The sequence below is a fragment of the Pteropus alecto genome, unplaced genomic scaffold (assembly GCF_000325575.1).
Source record: "Pteropus alecto unplaced genomic scaffold, ASM32557v1 scaffold80, whole genome shotgun sequence".
NCBI lineage: Eukaryota > Metazoa > Chordata > Mammalia > Chiroptera > Pteropodidae > Pteropus > Pteropus alecto.
This window is the reverse complement of record NW_006430460.1, coordinates 770842-789822: the sequence shown is the minus strand read 5'-3', so window position 1 is coordinate 789822 and position 18981 is coordinate 770842. Positions and strand designations below refer to the sequence as shown.

The 18981-nt window shown below is 44.8% G+C and overlaps 1 protein-coding gene across 1 annotated transcript in view; it reads right to left on the bottom strand.

Moving 5' to 3' along the window:
• Window positions 1-213: 213 nt before the first annotated feature.
• Window positions 214-18981, bottom strand: part of HSPH1 (heat shock protein family H (Hsp110) member 1) — a 20621-nt gene continuing 1853 nt past the window's right edge. The window contains exons 2-17 of the mRNA XM_015590286.2: window positions 18685-18825; window positions 17901-18023; window positions 16217-16316; window positions 14894-15027; window positions 14263-14507; window positions 13429-13657; window positions 11994-12100; window positions 11632-11765; window positions 9703-9911; window positions 8100-8231; window positions 5564-5701; window positions 4639-4764; window positions 3417-3524; window positions 3214-3333; window positions 2223-2384; window positions 214-1097 (exon numbers count right to left, since the gene is read on the bottom strand). Coding sequence (XP_015445772.1) covers window positions 891-1097; window positions 2223-2384; window positions 3214-3333; window positions 3417-3524; window positions 4639-4764; window positions 5564-5701; window positions 8100-8231; window positions 9703-9911; window positions 11632-11765; window positions 11994-12100; window positions 13429-13657; window positions 14263-14507; window positions 14894-15027; window positions 16217-16316; window positions 17901-18023; window positions 18685-18825 — 2415 coding nt within the window. The 3' untranslated portion in view covers window positions 214-890. The remainder of the gene's footprint in view (window positions 1098-2222; window positions 2385-3213; window positions 3334-3416; window positions 3525-4638; window positions 4765-5563; window positions 5702-8099; window positions 8232-9702; window positions 9912-11631; window positions 11766-11993; window positions 12101-13428; window positions 13658-14262; window positions 14508-14893; window positions 15028-16216; window positions 16317-17900; window positions 18024-18684; window positions 18826-18981) is intronic.

Below are 18981 nucleotides of genomic sequence, written 5' to 3'. Positions count from 1 at the left end.
GTGGGTTATAAATTATATTCAACTTTATATTCAAAACTTCTTAACTGTAATAAACACATGCTACTTTACTTCTCTAACTCGTTTTCATGCACGAAAGAGCAGATATAAAGAGTAACAAAAAAGGACATCAGTTTCACAGTGACTTCACTTCTGCTGCAATCGTTTTTATGCCAACTCTTCCCCATTCCCATTTTTAAGTCAGTGACAAAACCGTTTAGAAACGACACCATGAGATGAACTTTATTTTAAAGCTCATAAAAGGCTTCACAATACCGGTTACAAACAGAATCCACATCTCTTCCATTTTACACCTTCACGTGACAAATGCACTGTATAGCGAGATATGTTTTAAAGTGTTTGTTCTGCATGCTGCTAACACATTTCACTAGTGTCTGCATTACTCGGCAAAATTTTAATATCAAAGGAAAGAGTCATTCTACTGGACAGAATCTTAGAAAGCCCTTAGGAAATCAGACGGTCTCATTTATAAACATCCACACACATGCCGGAATGGAGAGCGAAATGCAAGAAAACTACCTTGGCAGGAGCGAACGCTAAAGGGAAACCCACAGCCCTCGAGCAAGCAGTACAGTTGTTTTGGTTTCTCCAAAAGACAAAAGTCAATTTCATCCTCAGTGATGCAAATGGTAACACTGCACAGAAGCTTAGTATGAATTCACAATTCCACAGGAATCTGAAAGTTACCAAGGCAATTTTCCCTTTTAGGATCATAAAGACTACAGACAAGCTTTTTCTTTTTTTCATATATAATACACAAAATTTCTAAACATTCTTAAAAAAGAAAATATAAATAGTCTCGGTGTGTTATGAAGAGTCACATACTATGGCAAAAACATGTCAGGTGAAGGGCGAAGCCCGTCGCAGGTCACCTAGTCCAAGTCCATGCTGACGGAGCTCTTCTCATTGGGGTAACACTCGCCGTTCTGCTGTGGAGGGTCAGCACCCACGTTTTTGCCTTGATCTAGGTTGTCTTCCTTTTTGTCAGTATTTGGGCCATTTGGAGTTCTTTCCAGTTTGGGTGATTCGATTTTTGGTTTGGGTTGTGTTACGACAGGTTCACAAGTGTTGTTCAACTCCTAAGACAGAGAAACGAATCTAGTGACCACACCAACTCAGACCCAGCCAGGTCGCTTCCAACCCCTCCCCGCACACCTGAACCACACCTTCCACTCCAACTACACGTCTCTCAAAGAATTCCACTGACTCGCTGCACGTGCTCACAACTACGGTGTGAAGCCTGATCGAAGAGAAGGGAACACTCTGTGACGTGCCAGGGACTTGCCCAGTCCGCACATTTAAACCCTGCACCAACATTAAAAGGTAGGAACTATAATCCCCATCTATGGAAGAGGAAATGGTTCAGGGATGAAGTAACAACCTCAAGGTCAGAAAATCTAGCGAGCAAAGAGCTGGAATCATTACAACCCACTGGCTTCAAAGGCTTGTCTCCTTAACCTTCACCGTGCCTGTATATTCTTGGTTTTCTTTCCAACTTCCTTCAAGCCTCACGTAGTCAGCAAGGCCTTCCTGATGAAACACTGACCCGGGTTCTCTCCACTGTCCCCAATTCCCTAAACCCAGGGGTCCCTAATCCCCAGGTGTGGACCAGTACCCATGGCCTGTTAGGAACAGAGCCACACAGCAGGAGGTGAGCGGTGGGTGAGCCGGTGAAGCTTCATCTGTATCTGCAGCCGCTCGCCAGCGCCAGCATCACCGCCTCAGCTCTGCCTCAGGTCATCAGGCATCAGATTCCCGTAGGAGCACCGGTCCCTGGTGCCAAGAAGGTTGGGGACCACTGCCCTAACCCCTCTGGCTATTTCTACCACCAACGCGAACCCCATCTTCTGTACTGCCACACATGCTAACTGCCAAGTCTTCCTCACAAGGGCAGATGGCTTCCGCCAGGCCAGGACTTTCTTAGGACACTGAAATTTAGCCCCTGGAACAATGGCTAGGCACATGGCAGGTAGGGGTTCAACACACACATTTGCTGAATGAATGAAATGAAATGGAAAGTTAACCGGGACTTCTAAGGTCTTCTATAACCCATGACGTCGATAATAACCCAAGAAACCTAGTCTCCGTCAGGAGATGAAAAATCTATAGGAAAAATGGCCACGTTTAAGGTTCAAATGATTGCACTTTGCGTCCCTGAGAAAGCAAAGCAGTAAGCCGACAGCAACACTCACAGCAACACTCACCTTTATTTTCGCTTTAATCTCCTGAGCACGCACAACTGGGTCCTGATCGAGACTCTTTCTAGCTTGAGCGTTCATGACGTTATTCATCCACTCCATCGCTTCATTCACGGACTTCTCGACCTTTTTCATTTCAGACTCGTCAATATGGTTATATTTCTCATCCTTAATGGAAAAGGCATGGTCATTCAGAGAATTGAGCACTCAACAGTAACTACTACTATGACCAAATTTCCCATGAACTTCAAATCTACCTCTGGTCTCAAACGCTAATTTCTCACTTAAGAACATCTATTCATCTTAAAGGTTACTCAACTTAATTTATTAAAACCTAGAGTAACTTGGGGCTTCTAGTCAAGATGGTGGAGCTAGCCTCCTCACATGACCACATCACAATTACAACTACAGAGCCACCCCCAATGAGAACCACTTGAAGTCTACTCAACAGAAGTCCTGCAACTGTAAACACACAGAAGAGGCCACCCTGAGACTGGTAGGAGGGATGGAGACGTGGAAGGGGCTGGTCCCACACCTGCATGTGGGGGTCGAGAACTGGGAGGGATGTCTCAACTGTGGAGGTCCCCCCCTCCCGAAGAGCAAGGGGTCCTGGCCCCACAGCAGACATCCCAGCCCAGGCTTCCAGCACCAGAAAGATGAGTCCCCATAACTGTGGCTGTGAAATCCAGTAGGGATGGTGGCTGAGTGAGATGGAAAGTGGCTAGAGTCCCAGGCGTCCTATTAAAGGACCCGTTATAAAAACAGTTCCAGGGAAGAGGGTCAGTAACATCGTAGTAACTCCATGTGGTATCAGGTGGCTCCTAGGCTTATTAAGGTGGTCGCTTCGCGAGGTACAGAACTATCCAGCCACTATGCTGTACACCCAGAACTAATGTGCTATTGTATGTCAACTGAAACTGAAAAATAAAATATTACCTAAAAAAAATTAGAGAACCAATAAAACCTAGAACGACACCCTCGCGATGCACAGACTTACGCTGTCTCTGAAGTCAGCTGCTATCTTGGCGTAGTGCTGCAGCCTCTGTCCTAGTTCTTCAAACGCTTTTGGCCGCTCCTCAGCTTCTTGAAACCGAACTTTAATCGGAGTGCCAATTTTCTAAAACAAAATACAACAGATTGGTAGCTGTCGCAATCGTAGGCTGAAGCACAGGCACCGCTTCCCAGGGGCGGAGGGCCTACCATCAGCTCCTCCAGCTTGTCCACATACGCCTGCTTGGCCTGGTCCTCCCCCTCCTCGTAGAGCCAGTCCTCGGTCTGCGTGAGCAGCCTCAAGAAGTTCTGATGGTCCTGTATGAGAAACGGGGGAAGCAGCACTTCAGAGTCACCGTCAGAAGCATCAACCACTGAGTGGCTGACCTTATTTCCAGAAGGTGCTGGATGAACTGAGCGCCCCTCAGAAATGCTCAACAAACAACACGACACGTGACTGTCAGCCTCGCTTGTGTCTCACACGGGGGGGCCTTTTACACACTTGAGACTCTTGGTTGACAGCTGACTTAAAATACTAGATCTTAGAAGCCCGATTTCAGACCATCTGCACTGCGGGGTGGGTGTGGAAGAGCGACGACTCTCCTCCTCTCCAGAAAGATTAGGTCTCAGGGACTTCCTATTCGCTCCCTCAACTTCCAAATACTGAACAGGAAACGAGACGAGTCGACAACTCAGTTCATAGGCACAGGAAAACGCATCCCTGCACAACTCACGTGAAGTGTGCGTTCCTACTCCAGCCTCAGGCCCAGCCTGGTTTGGGTCAGCCCCTCCTCAGAGCCCCAACCACAGCAACCCCAAGAAACATCCCGGCAGAGCCAAGAACTGAAATACACTACAAAGTAGTCCACGGATCTTAGGACGAAAATAGGCTCCACATTTAAATTCTCTTAACTTCAGAGTGAGTCTCTCAACCACCCCAGATTTCTATCTAACTGATTTTTCCCAAGTCCCATCTTTCCCAGCTGACGTTGGAAGTTTAGAGAAGGGCCAAGGGGGTTAACGGCACCTGGTAGACTTTGGGACGACTGGGTGAACCAGTCTCATGGGATAAAACAGTGACAGAGAACCCCTAAGGGGCCAGAGTCATAAAAAGACTGAGGACGCTGAAATCGAGGATTTTTTTACTTACTTATTTTTCTGGCCCCCCTAACGGTGAACGTCGGACTGAACAAATGTTTGATAGGCTCTTCGTTCTGGATGGTAAAACTAAGAGGTCACTGGGGTAAACTAGGACGGAACACAGTGATACAGCGCTGGCGAGCCTCTGGCTCCAGCTCTCTGTTGATACAATTTCTATTCCTAGTTGTTCGGTTTCCAAAAAGCTCGCTACAAAATCTGGTAGCGGCTCGAATGTCCAGTCGGACGTTACGACACTTTCCATATCGCCTGCACGGAGCGGAGCTCCACTGACCTGCTCACCCACGAACTTCTCGTACGGCCCACACAGCTTGTCCCGGAACTCGTACACGCACTCCTCCACCGCGTTCTTGGCGTCGTTTCTCTCCTTCTCCAGCTTATCCTGCATTATCATCTTACCCTGCCAAAACACAGGAAATGTCAACCACGCTCTGATGTTAACAAAATCAAGCTACACCCCCCAAAAATTACTGTTAATAGTTCTAATTTATACCTCATAGAACTCTTCCAACAAACCTTATGGAATTATTCATTTTCTAAATACAAATAAGCTGTGGGTATTTTAAACAGTATATAAAAAATTATACAGCTTTCACATTTCAGATTTAAAACTAAGGAAAGAAATCTACGGCTTTTATACAGTTTTGTTCACTTTTATACACTCAGATGGTTGTTTGACATTGGGATTGATATTAGCCATTGGGCAATGGCCAGACAGCTTTGTCACCACATTTTAAAATCAAAGATAAATTACTTAAGAGCCCACTTACTTATATTTATTGTTAAACTTCTAAACAACGCTCCCACCTGAGTACAGGAAGCAATCTCAATGACGTCACACACTCTGGACTACAGAGAAGCACAGTGCATTTCTCGGAAGCACTCCGAGTGGCCGCAAGTACCAACTGCACTGTGCTCCATGCCAGGACACGCTGGCACCCAACTGTTTCTCAAGAAACTGGGCCTCTGACTCTATGCCGAGCGGAATGGTACAGACCTCTTTAATAAGGATGCAAAAACATTAAACTCTATAAAACAATTAAAAAACCTGTTGGCTTTGGCTTCACCCTACCCCTAACACTATATAAAGATTGGGATACGGAGAAAAATTTATAGCCTTTTATCTACTAGAAACGCAGGCAACAGGGCCGAACCAAACATTCCAGAACAAAAACATTTAATATAACCCCAACTCTTGCCTCTGTCTCGATGTACATATTGAGCAGGTCTCTACCCAGCTGCCAGACCAAGTTGGCTTCGACAGGAAGCTCCACGTTCACCACCTTTATTTTGGGTTTTTTAGCTTCTGGAGGCTGGTCAACTTTCTTTTCGTTTGCCTTGGGAAGGAAGGTTAAAAGAAAAGAAGTTCTTAATCCTTGAAAAACAAAAAAAAAATACACTACCATATTTGCTGGTAACATAGACAAAAATAATATCTATGAAGTTAGAAGAGTAATAAGACCACCTGATTCTCACCTGCCCATTTTCAATCAGGCCTGCAATGCCACTTAGGCATGCCACCGTCTCCTTTGAGAATTCACCAGGGTATTTTTCTCTTTTCACATTAAACTTAAATTTAATCTCCCCTGCTAAAGCCTTGCTTCATAGATCTTTATGTCCCTAACCCCTTTAAGCAATGTCTGAGACTCTGAAGAGTCAAAAATACTAAATTGCCACATCTTTATAATTTAGAATCTGACAGTCGGTTACTGAAGACAGACGAACCCATGCTAGATGTGTCAGGTCCATCGCTATCTGTGACAAATGCACAGGTCCCTCTAGCCCAGCGGTACACCTGCCTTCGTTACAATCAGCATCACACTGACGAGTGCCTTTTACACTTTCCTACTGAATTTAGAGATTGCACACACGTTTCTGCGTGTATACATTCTTATTCCCACTGTCTGCCTTTGAGTCATAGCAATTCTCATAAGCAACTCCCCAAGGTCAAGAGAGATAAAAATCTCAAAACAGCAAATGGGATGATGCAGAGAATGCTAATAGTTTACTGTACGTTTTTCAAAAACGTCACTACAGGGATAAAGAAGTAAGCATCTCCTATGGCCTTCAGTTTTCTAGCCTTTTCTATGACTTTCCATTTCTGCAAGTTCTCACACACAAGCAACAGAAAAAGTGTAGGAAATAGAGTAAAAAAAAACAAGGTGGGGGCATTACCTGGACCCTGGTTGGCTGAGATACTAAAACAGGAAAAGGCCACCCCATGGGGCCCGGCATCATGCCACTGGGTGATTTTGGGGAGCAAAAGGATTTTAAATTCTAGGCACTTCATAGAAGAAACAGACTTGAAAGGGGGTCAACAGCTTGTCTAAAGCCACAAAGACGGAGCGGGAACGGGAACTTGCTCCCGAGACTTCCGCCTCAGTGGTCCCTACGTCCCATGTCTACAAAGCGCTATAAGCTGCATCACTAGCACTGGCCCCGTCTGTAAGCCTACTGTCCCTGACGTCCTCCCTCTGGTGCAAGGAGAACCCTTCAATGCCCTGTGCACTCTGGGGGCACGGACCGTAAGAAAGACAAGTGGATCAGACACCTTCACGCAGCAAAACACAGGGGAGCAACAGCTACGTGGAAAACAAACGAATGACGGTCCGTGCCTGGCAGTTAGGTCAGGACGAGACTGTCTGGCAGCATTGCCTTGTACCAACTATTGACAAAATCAACACGTCACAAACTGGCGCTTGATGTGGCATGCTCCAAGGCTGTGCGAGAACGTTCCACAGGGCCTGACACTGGTGCTCCCACCTCCAGTTAAGAGGGCGAGACCCTAACAACGGCACATTCCCAACGGGCCCGAGACCATCGGCTCACATCAGTTAGTGCCAGAGGCCCAGCGAGCGGCGGCCATGCTGAAGCCCAGGAGCCGAGACGGCGGTGAAGGCGCCGCTGGCCCACGCCAGGCCCTGCAGCCATCAGGACCCCCGGCATCGACCAGGGCATGGGGACACCACAAATGGGAGACTGCTACCCAGTGGAAACCGTGTTTTGACCCCAGTGAACTATTCCTAAGTCATCTGAGGGTGAAGAACTCGGCCCTCGGAACGCGGGACACCGAGTGCCATTGGCAGGTCGCCAACTTACGTGCAGCTGGCACGGAGGAGGCTCTGCGCAGCACAGCGATGGGGAAACGGATCCCATCCCACCTCCCAGCTCCGTCCCACCACGCGTTTCAAGGTCTGATCAGAAACCAGCGTTTGTAAAAGGACACGACTATTTAATTTAGCTTCTGACCAGTACTGCAGAAGCAGGCCACAGGCATGAGTACTTCGAAAGGCAATCTGGTTATTTCCAGATCAACCTCGTTAACTTATTCAAACTTGACAAGTGGCTTGAGGAGACGACAGTTCCCAAGGCTCCTACAGCCTATTTGGGTGGCGCCTGAGCGCGTGGCAGGCTCTGGAAGGTGTGCATGCTGCTCTCTGCACCGACAGGTGCCTCCGGAACAGAGGAGATGACCGACGCTGAGCTTCTGTCCCTTGCTGCCCGGAGTGGCAGCTAATGAAGGGGTGCCTTCAGGTCTAAAGCAAGATATCAATCCCCTTAGCTGAGCTCAAGTCCCTGCCACCGGTTTTAGTGGAAACAGAAAATTAACAGAAAAAAATCCTACAAAGAATAAAATAACTTGGTGCTTGCTCTTCAAACTGCAGATTTAATAATATCATCAACGACCACATGTTGCAACACTGTCCAATGGAATGAACTAGAAGAATCACTCACTTTGTCAGCATCTGGGGTTTTGTTTTCTTCTGAGGTAAGTTCAGGTGAAGGGGGAGACTGTGAGGTCTGCTGACCATCAGTTTGTACCTGGGGCTGTGTTCCAGCTTCACTGCTGTCTTGCTGGATACTTTTCTGAAATGAAAGCCCAGGCACAAAGGATGTAGAAAGTAGGTGTACTTGGAAAAATGTAAAGGTTACAGGGCACCAGAGACAGTAAGCTCAATTTCTGAAATCTTAACAGGTAGGAGAAAATACATTGGAAAAAGCAAAATGAACACAAAATATTTGAAAATGACTTAGAAATTTTAAACCTTTAAAAACTGGTTTGCATGACAGCAGTTGACATAGTTAAATAGCAAGCAGTAGGCATTTTGACTGTCGTGATGACACTTAAGAGACTTCCACCGAGCTTTGTGCAGACGATCTCTCTCAAAACCAAAGGCGATGGGCCCGCGACTCTGGGCGTGTCCCAGAAACAAGCTTTCGCAGCCTGACCGCAGGAGCCAACCCTGCATCCGGACACCTCTCCACTGACGGCCAACCTGCAGTTAGTTCTTCAGGGGACAGCATGACAGCTCAGACACGCAAGACCCGCTAGTTACCCACAGAAGACCTTGGCGTAAGGCGTCTGTGCTGTGTGTTAACAGCCTCGACCCTTTTGCCAGCCCTGAAGGCGCTCGTGTTTTTCTGTCAGAGCTCAGAGATGCTCAGACACTCAAGTGTTCGGAAGCCAGGCCCTCCTGACACACATCCAGAGGCACTAGAGACTGACACGACAGGCATCAGGATAATGGTGTCCGTAGCCGAATGAGGAAATACATGGCACTAGTCACTCAGCTCACTAGACTGGACTTTCTCTAGGTGAGACAAACGCTGAGGCTCAGGATAACTTTCCTTCCGTGTTCTAGAAATGACGAGGCCTCTGACCACGGAACGGCACGTGTCCCCACACCGTGAATGAAACTCTATACTGCCTGCCTCTCGATTTGTGACTTCTGATCATTATCCAGAAGTAAACGATAATGGCAGATTTTTTTCAGTTGCTTAAAGTTCTCCTGCCGACCCTGTAAAAGCAGCACTTGTACGAAAGGGAGTCTACGCTAAGAACACAAAGAGGAACCTCCATCACCCACGAAGAGGCGTGTCCCCCTTCCTCCCACATAACCACACGCAAGCAAGTTCTGAAATACCAAAGCCAATCTTGCCCTATAACTTAAAAAAAAAAAACAAAACAGCTTTAGTATCACGTACACATTTCACTAGTTTTTTACAGTCTTTTTTCCTTTTCCTCTTAAATCATTGGTCAATGTTTGACTTCTCCATATGTGATCTATATCTTAAAAAAATACTCAAAGAAACTCTACCTACTCCAACTGAACTGTCGTATGCCTGCAAGTTCATATTAAGCTACGCACACTTTAATCACAATTCACTACAGTCCAAGCTGTATGTTACCATCATAGAGCAGCTGCTGTTATCATGACCCAACATTCTTAATCAAAATTAATGGCTGAAACCTATTTTAACCAATCCCTACCCTTCTCTTACATCTTAGGATTAAGTCAACTGTGTATTTGCACTTAAAAGCTCACCGCAGACCTACCTCAGAGTCTGGGTTTTCTGGGGGTCTCTGGCTCTGACCCTCCACGTCCGCTTCCACGGAAGGCAGCTCGCTGTCCTCGGTGGGGACCTTCTCCACCATCGACGCCGTCGAGATGGTGAAGATGCCATGGCTGTTGACGCGCACTTTTACTTTCACTCTGGATTTTTCTCCATCCTTCTGTGCGGAAACATTCTGAACTACGAAGCGGCCTAAATGAAAACTCGACAAGTTAAGAGCTGAATCTGCATCTCCGTAAATACAAAGGTTAAGATAAACAGCTTAGAAAGGCCGTTATTCCAGTCTCCCCATTTTCTCTACCAACTGTCATGTGCACCATTATCTCTCAAAACAGACTCAGATGTCCCTGGGACACTTATGACACCTGGGATTTGTGACACCTCCGTTATCTAACACTCATGACGCGACACTGCGTGAGACGCTGGTGACCAGCAGTCACTTCCCCCCCTCGCCCGCTTCTCCAGACGGGTGAGCACAACTAGACGTGAAAATCCACTAGCAAGTGAAAGGCAGATGACATCGGGACGGGCTGCATCTTAACCCTGCAGGGTCTTTCCAGGAATATGTTTTTTCCTGATTGAATAAAGTTTCCTGTATTTTCAATAGAAGTGAACTGGAACCTCGAAGTCCGAAATTATTAGGCAGAAGAGGGCAGTTCTGGAGCATTCTGAGTAGGAATGACTCTGATCCAGATGATCTGGGCTCAAACCCCGGCTGTGTGACCCGCTGCCCACGCCTTGCCCTCGCCTCCGCAGACTGAGGGGCACGTGCTCACGAGGCACGTGTCATCACAGTGATTCTGCGGAACCAGGTGCTGCGTTAGCCACCGCCAACAGCGCTGCGACTCTAGAGCCCACCGAACCACACGAGGCCCCAGAACTGCGCGTGGAAAGTACCGCGTGGGACCGAACGGCCGTGCGTTTCAGGCGCTGTCTACACAACCACACGGAAATGGACGGGTCTGCCCGCCAGCACAGCGAAAGGTGCTGGAGCTGCTGATCACTGATCGGGTCGTAGCCCAGGAAAGGAAACAGCATTTACTGTGGGGTACCCTGGAAGGCCCGCACGAGAGATTTAAGTGTGTTTTGTGCAGAAGAGCTTGGATTTATCCTCTGCACGGTGGGGAAATAACGCAGAACCCAACCTGCCAACGTTATCAGCCTACAGTCAACAATTTCTCAAACTAATTTATTCCCAATACATTGGTAAAAACTACTGAGAAAAAAAAACAAAAAAAACACCTCTGTGCCAGAATATTTTTAGTCGTGAGCAGTAAGAAAAACACAACTGGCCAGAGCCAGGTCAGACCTCTTCCTTCCAACAACCTCGTTATGCAAAGCCGTGGGCAGCAGTGAGTCCCGGAGAGACCCGGTAGCATCGACCCACTTCATTCGGCCCAGGAGACATGGCCGCTCAGGGAGATGCCCGGAGCATTTGTGGACTTCCAGTCACTGCAACATCGTTACAGCATGTGGAAACTGTGGCCAGCCTCTCAAAGAAAAATGTACCAAAAAGAGATGCGCTTTTAAAATGCAAAGGTACACTTCAAAAGTAGCTTCAATGGTCTGAGCCAGATTTCAAATGGGCAGTAATGGTCTGTAAGTAATATTTCTCCTAGAGAAAAGGTCAAAGTTAAAAGTAAGTGGTTAGGCTTTAAATGCAGACGACACCAGAGGAGGAAAAGTACCGAAGGCTTTAAACACAGATGCTTAGAAGTAAGAGCGCACTGCCAAGTCGTTTCACCTCTGCAGGTCAGGCCACTCACCACACGAGATTTCGCATCACCATTATTCTAAATCAAAAATGGCGTCACACGGAGTTACGTCCGCTCAACATTGCTAATATGTTTAGTTTGCACACTGAGTAAACAAAATCTTTAAAAAAGTAAACACACATGACTAATTGCTTTACCTATTTTCGCTTCTGGATATGGGACGCTTTGAGGGTCAGAATAGAAGGCCTCCAGCTCGAAAGGGCCGCTTCTCAGGAAGGTGAGGACTTTGGAGAAGGGTGCAGCGTGGTTTCGACTGAACACTTCGTGAACACTGGAGGAAGCAAAGGCAGTCAGCGCTCACCATGCTTCACCAACAAAAGACGCCTCCAAAACCTACAGCCGGTCTACCCCACTGCGCGCAGCACCAAGCAAGAGAACTACTTTCACAGGGTTGGTTGCTGGAGGGTCCCGGTAGACGAACCAAACTACTGTAGACGCCATTCATGAATTTTTCGTTATGTTAACATACGTTACCTGAAGGTTCTTCTCTGCTACTTACCCTTCGGTATCTTCCGAATCGTGGCTCCAGACCAGCGATATTGGAAAAGGAACTGCATCCGTGATGGAAAACTCTCGAACTTTAAATGCTGGGGACAGGATTGCACACTTCAAAAAAGGAAAGAAGAAAGGATTATCATGAGCACATAAATAATTTCTCATCTCTGAACATAAAACTCAATTCAAATGGAATAAGTAAGTTTAAATTCAAATTCAAAACTGCTTGCAGAATACACTGTCCTAAACATAAATGATTTCTCATCTAAATACTGGGCCAATCACTAGCTATAATGACAAATGATACAATCAATCTTTGGATAGCAACTGCTAATTAATAATAAGTCTCATAGGGGCTGAAGAAATGACACTGGTCTTTCTAGACGTGCCCTGTTGACAGCGATGTCAAGTACAACCTGCATTACTTTTGAAAGTGAACGTATCCACAAAAGGCTCTGTCCATATCGCCTGTCAAATGTCTAGGAAACTGAAAATGGGTAAAACCCAGAAAGTTCTAACTTGCAAGTAATTTTATAAAAGATGGAAGCAATGGTAAATTCAAATTTGAGGTGAACAACACACAACAGACAGGTGCATTTACACTAGCGACATAAAAATGACCAAAGCCGTGACCGAACTAAAGTCCATTACCCTCCGATCACCATGCAGCCTCCAAGAGGCCAAGGCCACACTTCTAAAGAAACTATAATCTTCCATTCCTGGGAATTACTCCGTTATTGAGGAAAAAGCAAAGACCCTACGATGGGTCATGATGACACAACAGATAACCAGTTAATATTCAGTGTCTACACATCCTGCCTTTCACAAGTTTTAAAGGGCTGCCTGTCTTCACACCGTTGTCCACAGAATCTCTTGCTTTGTATTTAAAAACTGTGCTAACCAGATTAAAATTCAAGCATGTTAACTTGAAACTTTAGTTAAAACTATTAAATTTGACTATGACATCCTAAATACAAACTAATGTCAATTTTTTTTTTAATCATTAACATCTAGATTTGGCATTTCTGCTTTGCCAAACTTCGTGCCTCTGAGCTGCCTTCTTACTTGGTAAAGTTAAAATCAACATGCCGAACCCTGCAGACTCCCCCATCCCTCACCCCAGTCCTTATGTCTAATCCTGACAGGGCCAGACCACATTCCAAGTCCTGCAGGCGTCATAACAACTGCCGCCACCACGCGGCTAGTCCATGCATCGAGCGGGTTCCTGTGAGCCCGCCCCTAGTCTGAGAGGCCCCAGCCCTGCAGTGCTTTTAGTCTGAAATTTCCTGGGTCTTCTACATTTGAGGACCCTCCTCTCACCACAACCTCCTGGGTTTATGTAGAGGTGATGCCCCTGTGCTCTGCCTGCCACTACAATGAAACGAGGAGAAATAGTTTGGGGCCTGAGCCCCGAGAAAAGGAAGGGCTGAGGGCAGTACCTGCAGTGCGCACCCTCTGGCCACTGCTTCATCTGCATTCAGTGTCGTGCTAACATCTTTTCCAAAGAATTTGGCAATTTTTTCTTTCACGGCTGGAATTCGTGTAGCGCCTCCAATGATCTCGACAGCACTCACGTCTTCTGCTTTGAGCTGAGTCTGTTCCATCAGCCAACGAAGGGGGGCGTCGATCTTTTGCAGGAGTTCAGCACAGAGCTCTTCAAACTGCGCCCTTGGCAAGTAAGGTGGACATTTTATAAATCTTTAGAAAAGCTACCTACAGGCCAACACTGTGTCCTACTGTTTTTAAACAAACCAACTCCATGAATTTCATTTTTTTTCCCCTCAGATACCCTAGATTCTACACGGGCTACGTTTAACTGTAATCTATTACTTTTCTTAAAAAATAGACGAAAGAGGTACAGAAAGGAGATAGAGAAAAAATTAGTTCTCCTGGTATCACTAAAAAGATCACTTTTATATTAAGATCGCCATTTTACTCATAAACACTTTATGTGATCCAATTCTCCACCCTGGGTATTTTTTTTCATTCCCTTCAAAATATTTGTGTACTATTCCATGAACCCAGTACTCAATTACCGGCCCAGGAATACTAGAAATTGGGGAATACCAGAGCCTTCGTCACAAGGGTGCTTAGCGAAGCTCCAAAATCCTGCCTGGCAGAGGGGGCCCCTGTTCTCATGATGCCGAAGGTCTTCTGGCATGCACAACCCCGAAATGCGGGCCAAGTCGCACGCCCCATGGCTGCATCCGACCCCTGGGCTCTGATGCAGCAAGAAGCGCTTTCCACTCGACCTGGCAGAGTTCAAGACGCACCTGCTCATCTTTCCCGAAACGTCCTTGTCGTTCATGAAGCACTCGATGTTGAGGGGCAGGTCTGTGCTGTTGGAGCTCATCAGCTTCTTCAGCTTCTCGCACTCCTGGTACAGGCGTAGCAGTGCTCGGATTTTGGATTTTGCATCCAACTTGTACTTAGTTTTAAATTCTGCACAAAAATGGTCCACTAACTTTTCGTCAAAGTTTTTTCCTCCTAAGAAAGGATCAAAAGCTGTTCCCAGTACCTAAGTTAGTTAAAACAACAAATAATTGGTTACTTTTGAGTCATATTTTTAACTAAAATCTTAACTGAAGACTAATAGGCTCAAGACTAATAGGCTCAAGACTTCCATTTAGATTATAATATGAAATCCAAATCAATGAGAAGAAATGTGACTACAAGTTCCAAACAAAAAACTAAATTTCTATGGTATTTTTGATTTTTAATAATTATGTGGAAGATGATCTTAAAAACATCTCCCCTCAGCATGACTACTAGATGCAGCTTTATGAAGTTGCCCTGGGGGCGGTTCCTTGTTCTTCACCAAGACCACAGTCGAGAACCTTGGCAGCTTAATGACAAATTAACACAGTTTATGTTTGATCCCTTAGCTCCAACTTATGACTTTACCTTCAATTTCCCCTTGTTAAAGGCACAGGCAGACACTTGAAAGGCGGAGTGTCCCATATCAACAAAAACCACTACCCGCGGTTTCTCATCTAGGCCTGGGAGATCCTGCTTATAAATTCCATAATTCAAAGCAACTACAAAAAAATAAAATCATGTTTCAATTCTTTGGTTCACATTTTCTTAGGAATTTCATTGTTACCAATATAATCACGCATGCAACTTGACTGTCCTTCAAACAAAGCTGAACACATTCCCTTTATACTGACTTTGTACTCATTTTCTTGGCATTGATTACCTCTTCCCTTTCTGGTTTTAGGACAATCCTCTACCATTTTTCAATATATAGAGACATGTGAAGAAGGCGACGTACATGGCGCAAATACGACGACATGTAACCACAAGCAACATCGGACTCATTACACAATACTTACATTTAACCACAACCTGCCAAGAGACTGTGCACCCGAAAAGTTAGGAATTTAATGCACAACCACAGCAACTGCAGTTACTACCAATTACTTTTAGATCTGAGGCAAATAACTAATATTCCTTAAAGAGTCTGTGTTACCTTCTTCAGAACTCTGAAGCCACTATATTTCTAAGCATGTATACCAAAGAAAATACCTTTATCAAAACTTTAGTTAAAACTTAAAGAAAAAAAATTTATTAGAAACATACTGGAAAAAAGTCTTATTTGCTTTGCCTGAGCACACTAAATTAGAACAGACTTTCTGTTCACCTGTAATCATATAAAAACCAATAAAAGCTCTAGGTGACAGCGGTGACCACTCGGCTCACCACCATGTCCATACCAAATCCAGTGCCTGGCAAATGGAACAGCTGAAGTCAATACTTGACAGAGATGGATGACCAAGGCCTAACTACACATATTTGAGAGATATATGAGGACAAAAATGTTTAACTAAACTGTCCTTTAGTTAAGGTAGTTGTGAAACCTAGAATCATAAGGTATTAAGAAGGTAGTTGTGAAACCTAGAATCATAAGGTATTAAGAAAACTTTAACTATAAAAACAACATAAGGAAATAAAAAACTAAGTTCTACACGCTTAATTCAAATGCTTACAGAGTATGTATAAATTCTCTAATGAAAACGGGTTCATAAATCTGAAAAAGTACCAATTTTTCATGAAACATAAGCCATCTAAAAAAGCTGGAATTTTTGCTTTCGAGCTAACACGGTTTTTGGTTTTTAATAAACTATTTCTAACCCACACGAAAAGACGTTTAGGAATAGTACCTGGCATGGCATGTCTTAACTCTAGTTTTGATAATCCACCCACTTCACAAAAATAGTTCCTTACCGGCTGTCATGTCATTCATAAGTCTTAAGCAGTTAAGGCCAACAATTTGTGCAGCATCTAACACAGACCGCCTCTCTGCATCTGTGAAGAAAGAGGGGACCTGCAACAAGGAAGAAAAGACTTTAACTTATCTGGAACACAAAAACATATAAATTTCCCTTAACCACTTGTAATGAATTCCTAACAGTCCAATTAAATATGTGCCCTGCCAAGTCATACAACAGAACTAGATCTTTAGTAAGTTGCTTAACTTTCAGAACAGTAACTACTTTTGAAAAGATTGCCCTAAGATCACAGTATCAAAATCTTATTATAATAAAATTTTAACCTGAAATAAAATTTACTCAGGAGTATTCGTTAAGACATAGTGGCAGTTACTTAAATCTAATAGAAAGCTCTAAATTAATGTGGATGAAATATCATTTGCAAATTAGCCTTAAATTTCAATTGACATTTAGAAATTAAATGCTGTCAACGTTTAATGTTAAACATAATTAGTTACAGGTAGAGTATATACGGGACTTAAGGATACTACAAAGCTCATTCTCGCATATGCCCTGCCCTTTAATTTTGCTCTTCATGGAGTTCAAGCGCTGAGAGATGAAGGGGTACCTTCTAATTCAGCAAACCTGTTAAGATGACGAAAACATTGTCCTGGCAAAGCCTGCTGATTTTCCTAAGAGGAAGAAGAGCGAAACAGCTCAAGGGAGGAGTTTCTTACGATGCTGACAGACTGGGGCTTCCAGCTAGTTAATTCCTTTGGTCGCTTTCCAGGACAGCACTTTAACCAGGATGCTCTGAGCATACACCTAGGAACGACCAGGCTGGAAGGTCCCTAACAGTGCAGCGGCTTTCATATTCTGCCCTAAGTATTTGTAGATGCTTCAGGAGAGGGGCAAGAGCAAAGGTGGGTCTCTGCTTACTTTTCAAATCAGAACACTGCTTTCATCAGGTTAAAAGAAAAAAAAAAGGAAAGACCACTGATTCATAACTTAACTCTTTAGTTGTACCAGAGCTTAATATACACTTTCCCCTAGCAACAAGCAGCCATCCTTTCAGCAGATCACCTTGCTCTTCCCAGGGCAGGAGGGGGACCGTCACCCTTGGCCCGTTCTTGCACATCCCGGGACGTGCTGCCGTAAAGGCTCTCCTTGGTCGGGGCGGGCCACCCTCCCCAGGCTGTAACACAGAGATCAGGGTGTCGGGAGTCCATCCCAGACAGTCCTGGGGCTCAGCAGACCGAGAAGTGACCCTAGTCACTTGGGATAGCAGACTTCACAACTACCTTTTCTGTGTCCAAATAAAAGATGGTTTTCCTCCATTCCACACATTCCCTGATAACCTGACAACTGTCCACTGAAGGCAGTGGGCTGGCTGGCCCGTGCCGAAAACCTACGTTTTGTTACTACTGGTGGGTTACATTTTACAACTTCTAATGCAACTTGCATTTTCAAAAAGCCTGAGAGGAGATTCTGACTTGCATCTCCCTCCAGTCAAGAGCTTCACAACTTCTGGCTAAAAAAAGCACCCGAACCTGCTCCGAAAGGCTCCTCATACCACGTGACTACGGTCCATAGAATTTATACCTCTAGCAACAAAACAGCCCTCACACATTGGATGCTAAAGAGTAACATAAAGCAGGCAAATTAAAAGAAAATGCTCTGCCTTGCTGAATTCTACTTACTGAAATGACACAATCTGTTACTGGTTTCTTGAGGTTGTTTTCAGCAGTTTCCTTTAACTTAGTCAACAGCATGGCTGTTATCTGCTCCACACTAAACAGGTGTTCTTCGTCCAAGTACATCACCTACGGTGAGGGAAAAATGTGTGTGAAACACAGCGGTACTTAAAACTACATGAGAACACTAACTTCCAAGCATTATTACATATTCTCTTCCAGAAAATCTTTGTTATAGCTGTTTAGAGAAGAAGGTAGAACGGGGAAAGGGAGGCCAAGAGAAAACGGAAGAACTTTTCCCTGGAGATGAAGAGGAGGAGAAATTGCTGGGGCAGGTTCCCCGACCTGAAGCATAGTCACACATCATAGAAGGTAGTAAATTTCCAGGCTAACTAAAGAGATGAATCACTGGGATAAATATTATTTCGTGTGGATCACACGACAGGAACGCCTCTGCTGGTTTAAAAAAAGACTTCTGGTTGTATTACAGGACTGCTCTCCAAACAACTGTCACCGGGCAGCACGGGAACAGCCTTTTGTTTGAGATGACAATACGATTTACATCTCCTTAAACACCACTAAGTAAATCTAAACTTTTCCAATTGCCGACAAGTTACAAGGAATACTAACTTATAGTAGTATATGCCATTCAAACACTTTTCAGTTTAAAAATATAGCTACAGTTAAAGAAGCTAAATGGGGAAAACAGGAATGAAGAAGAGCTACATTTCATCTCCTACAGACAATTTCATTTCCCATTAAGGAATCTAAGCTTGCTCCATTACGCTACCTTTATTCCAACTCCTCCATTTTTCATCGGAACCAAATCATAACTCAAGTTTTCCTTCTCCTTTTGAATGAACGGGTCACTGAATGCTCGGCCATGAAACCTCTTGAAGTTAGACACAGTGTTGTTTGCATGAGTGACTTGCTGCAAAAGAAATCAGAGATCCGAAATGATTTTCTAATTTCAACACCTATCAGTGCTTTACAGCCCATACAAAACCACTTGCACACATCAAACCTCTGAGAAATAAGCAACCTTCCCGGGAGCCCTGATTTCCCCATCAGTGAGGCACTTTATTCT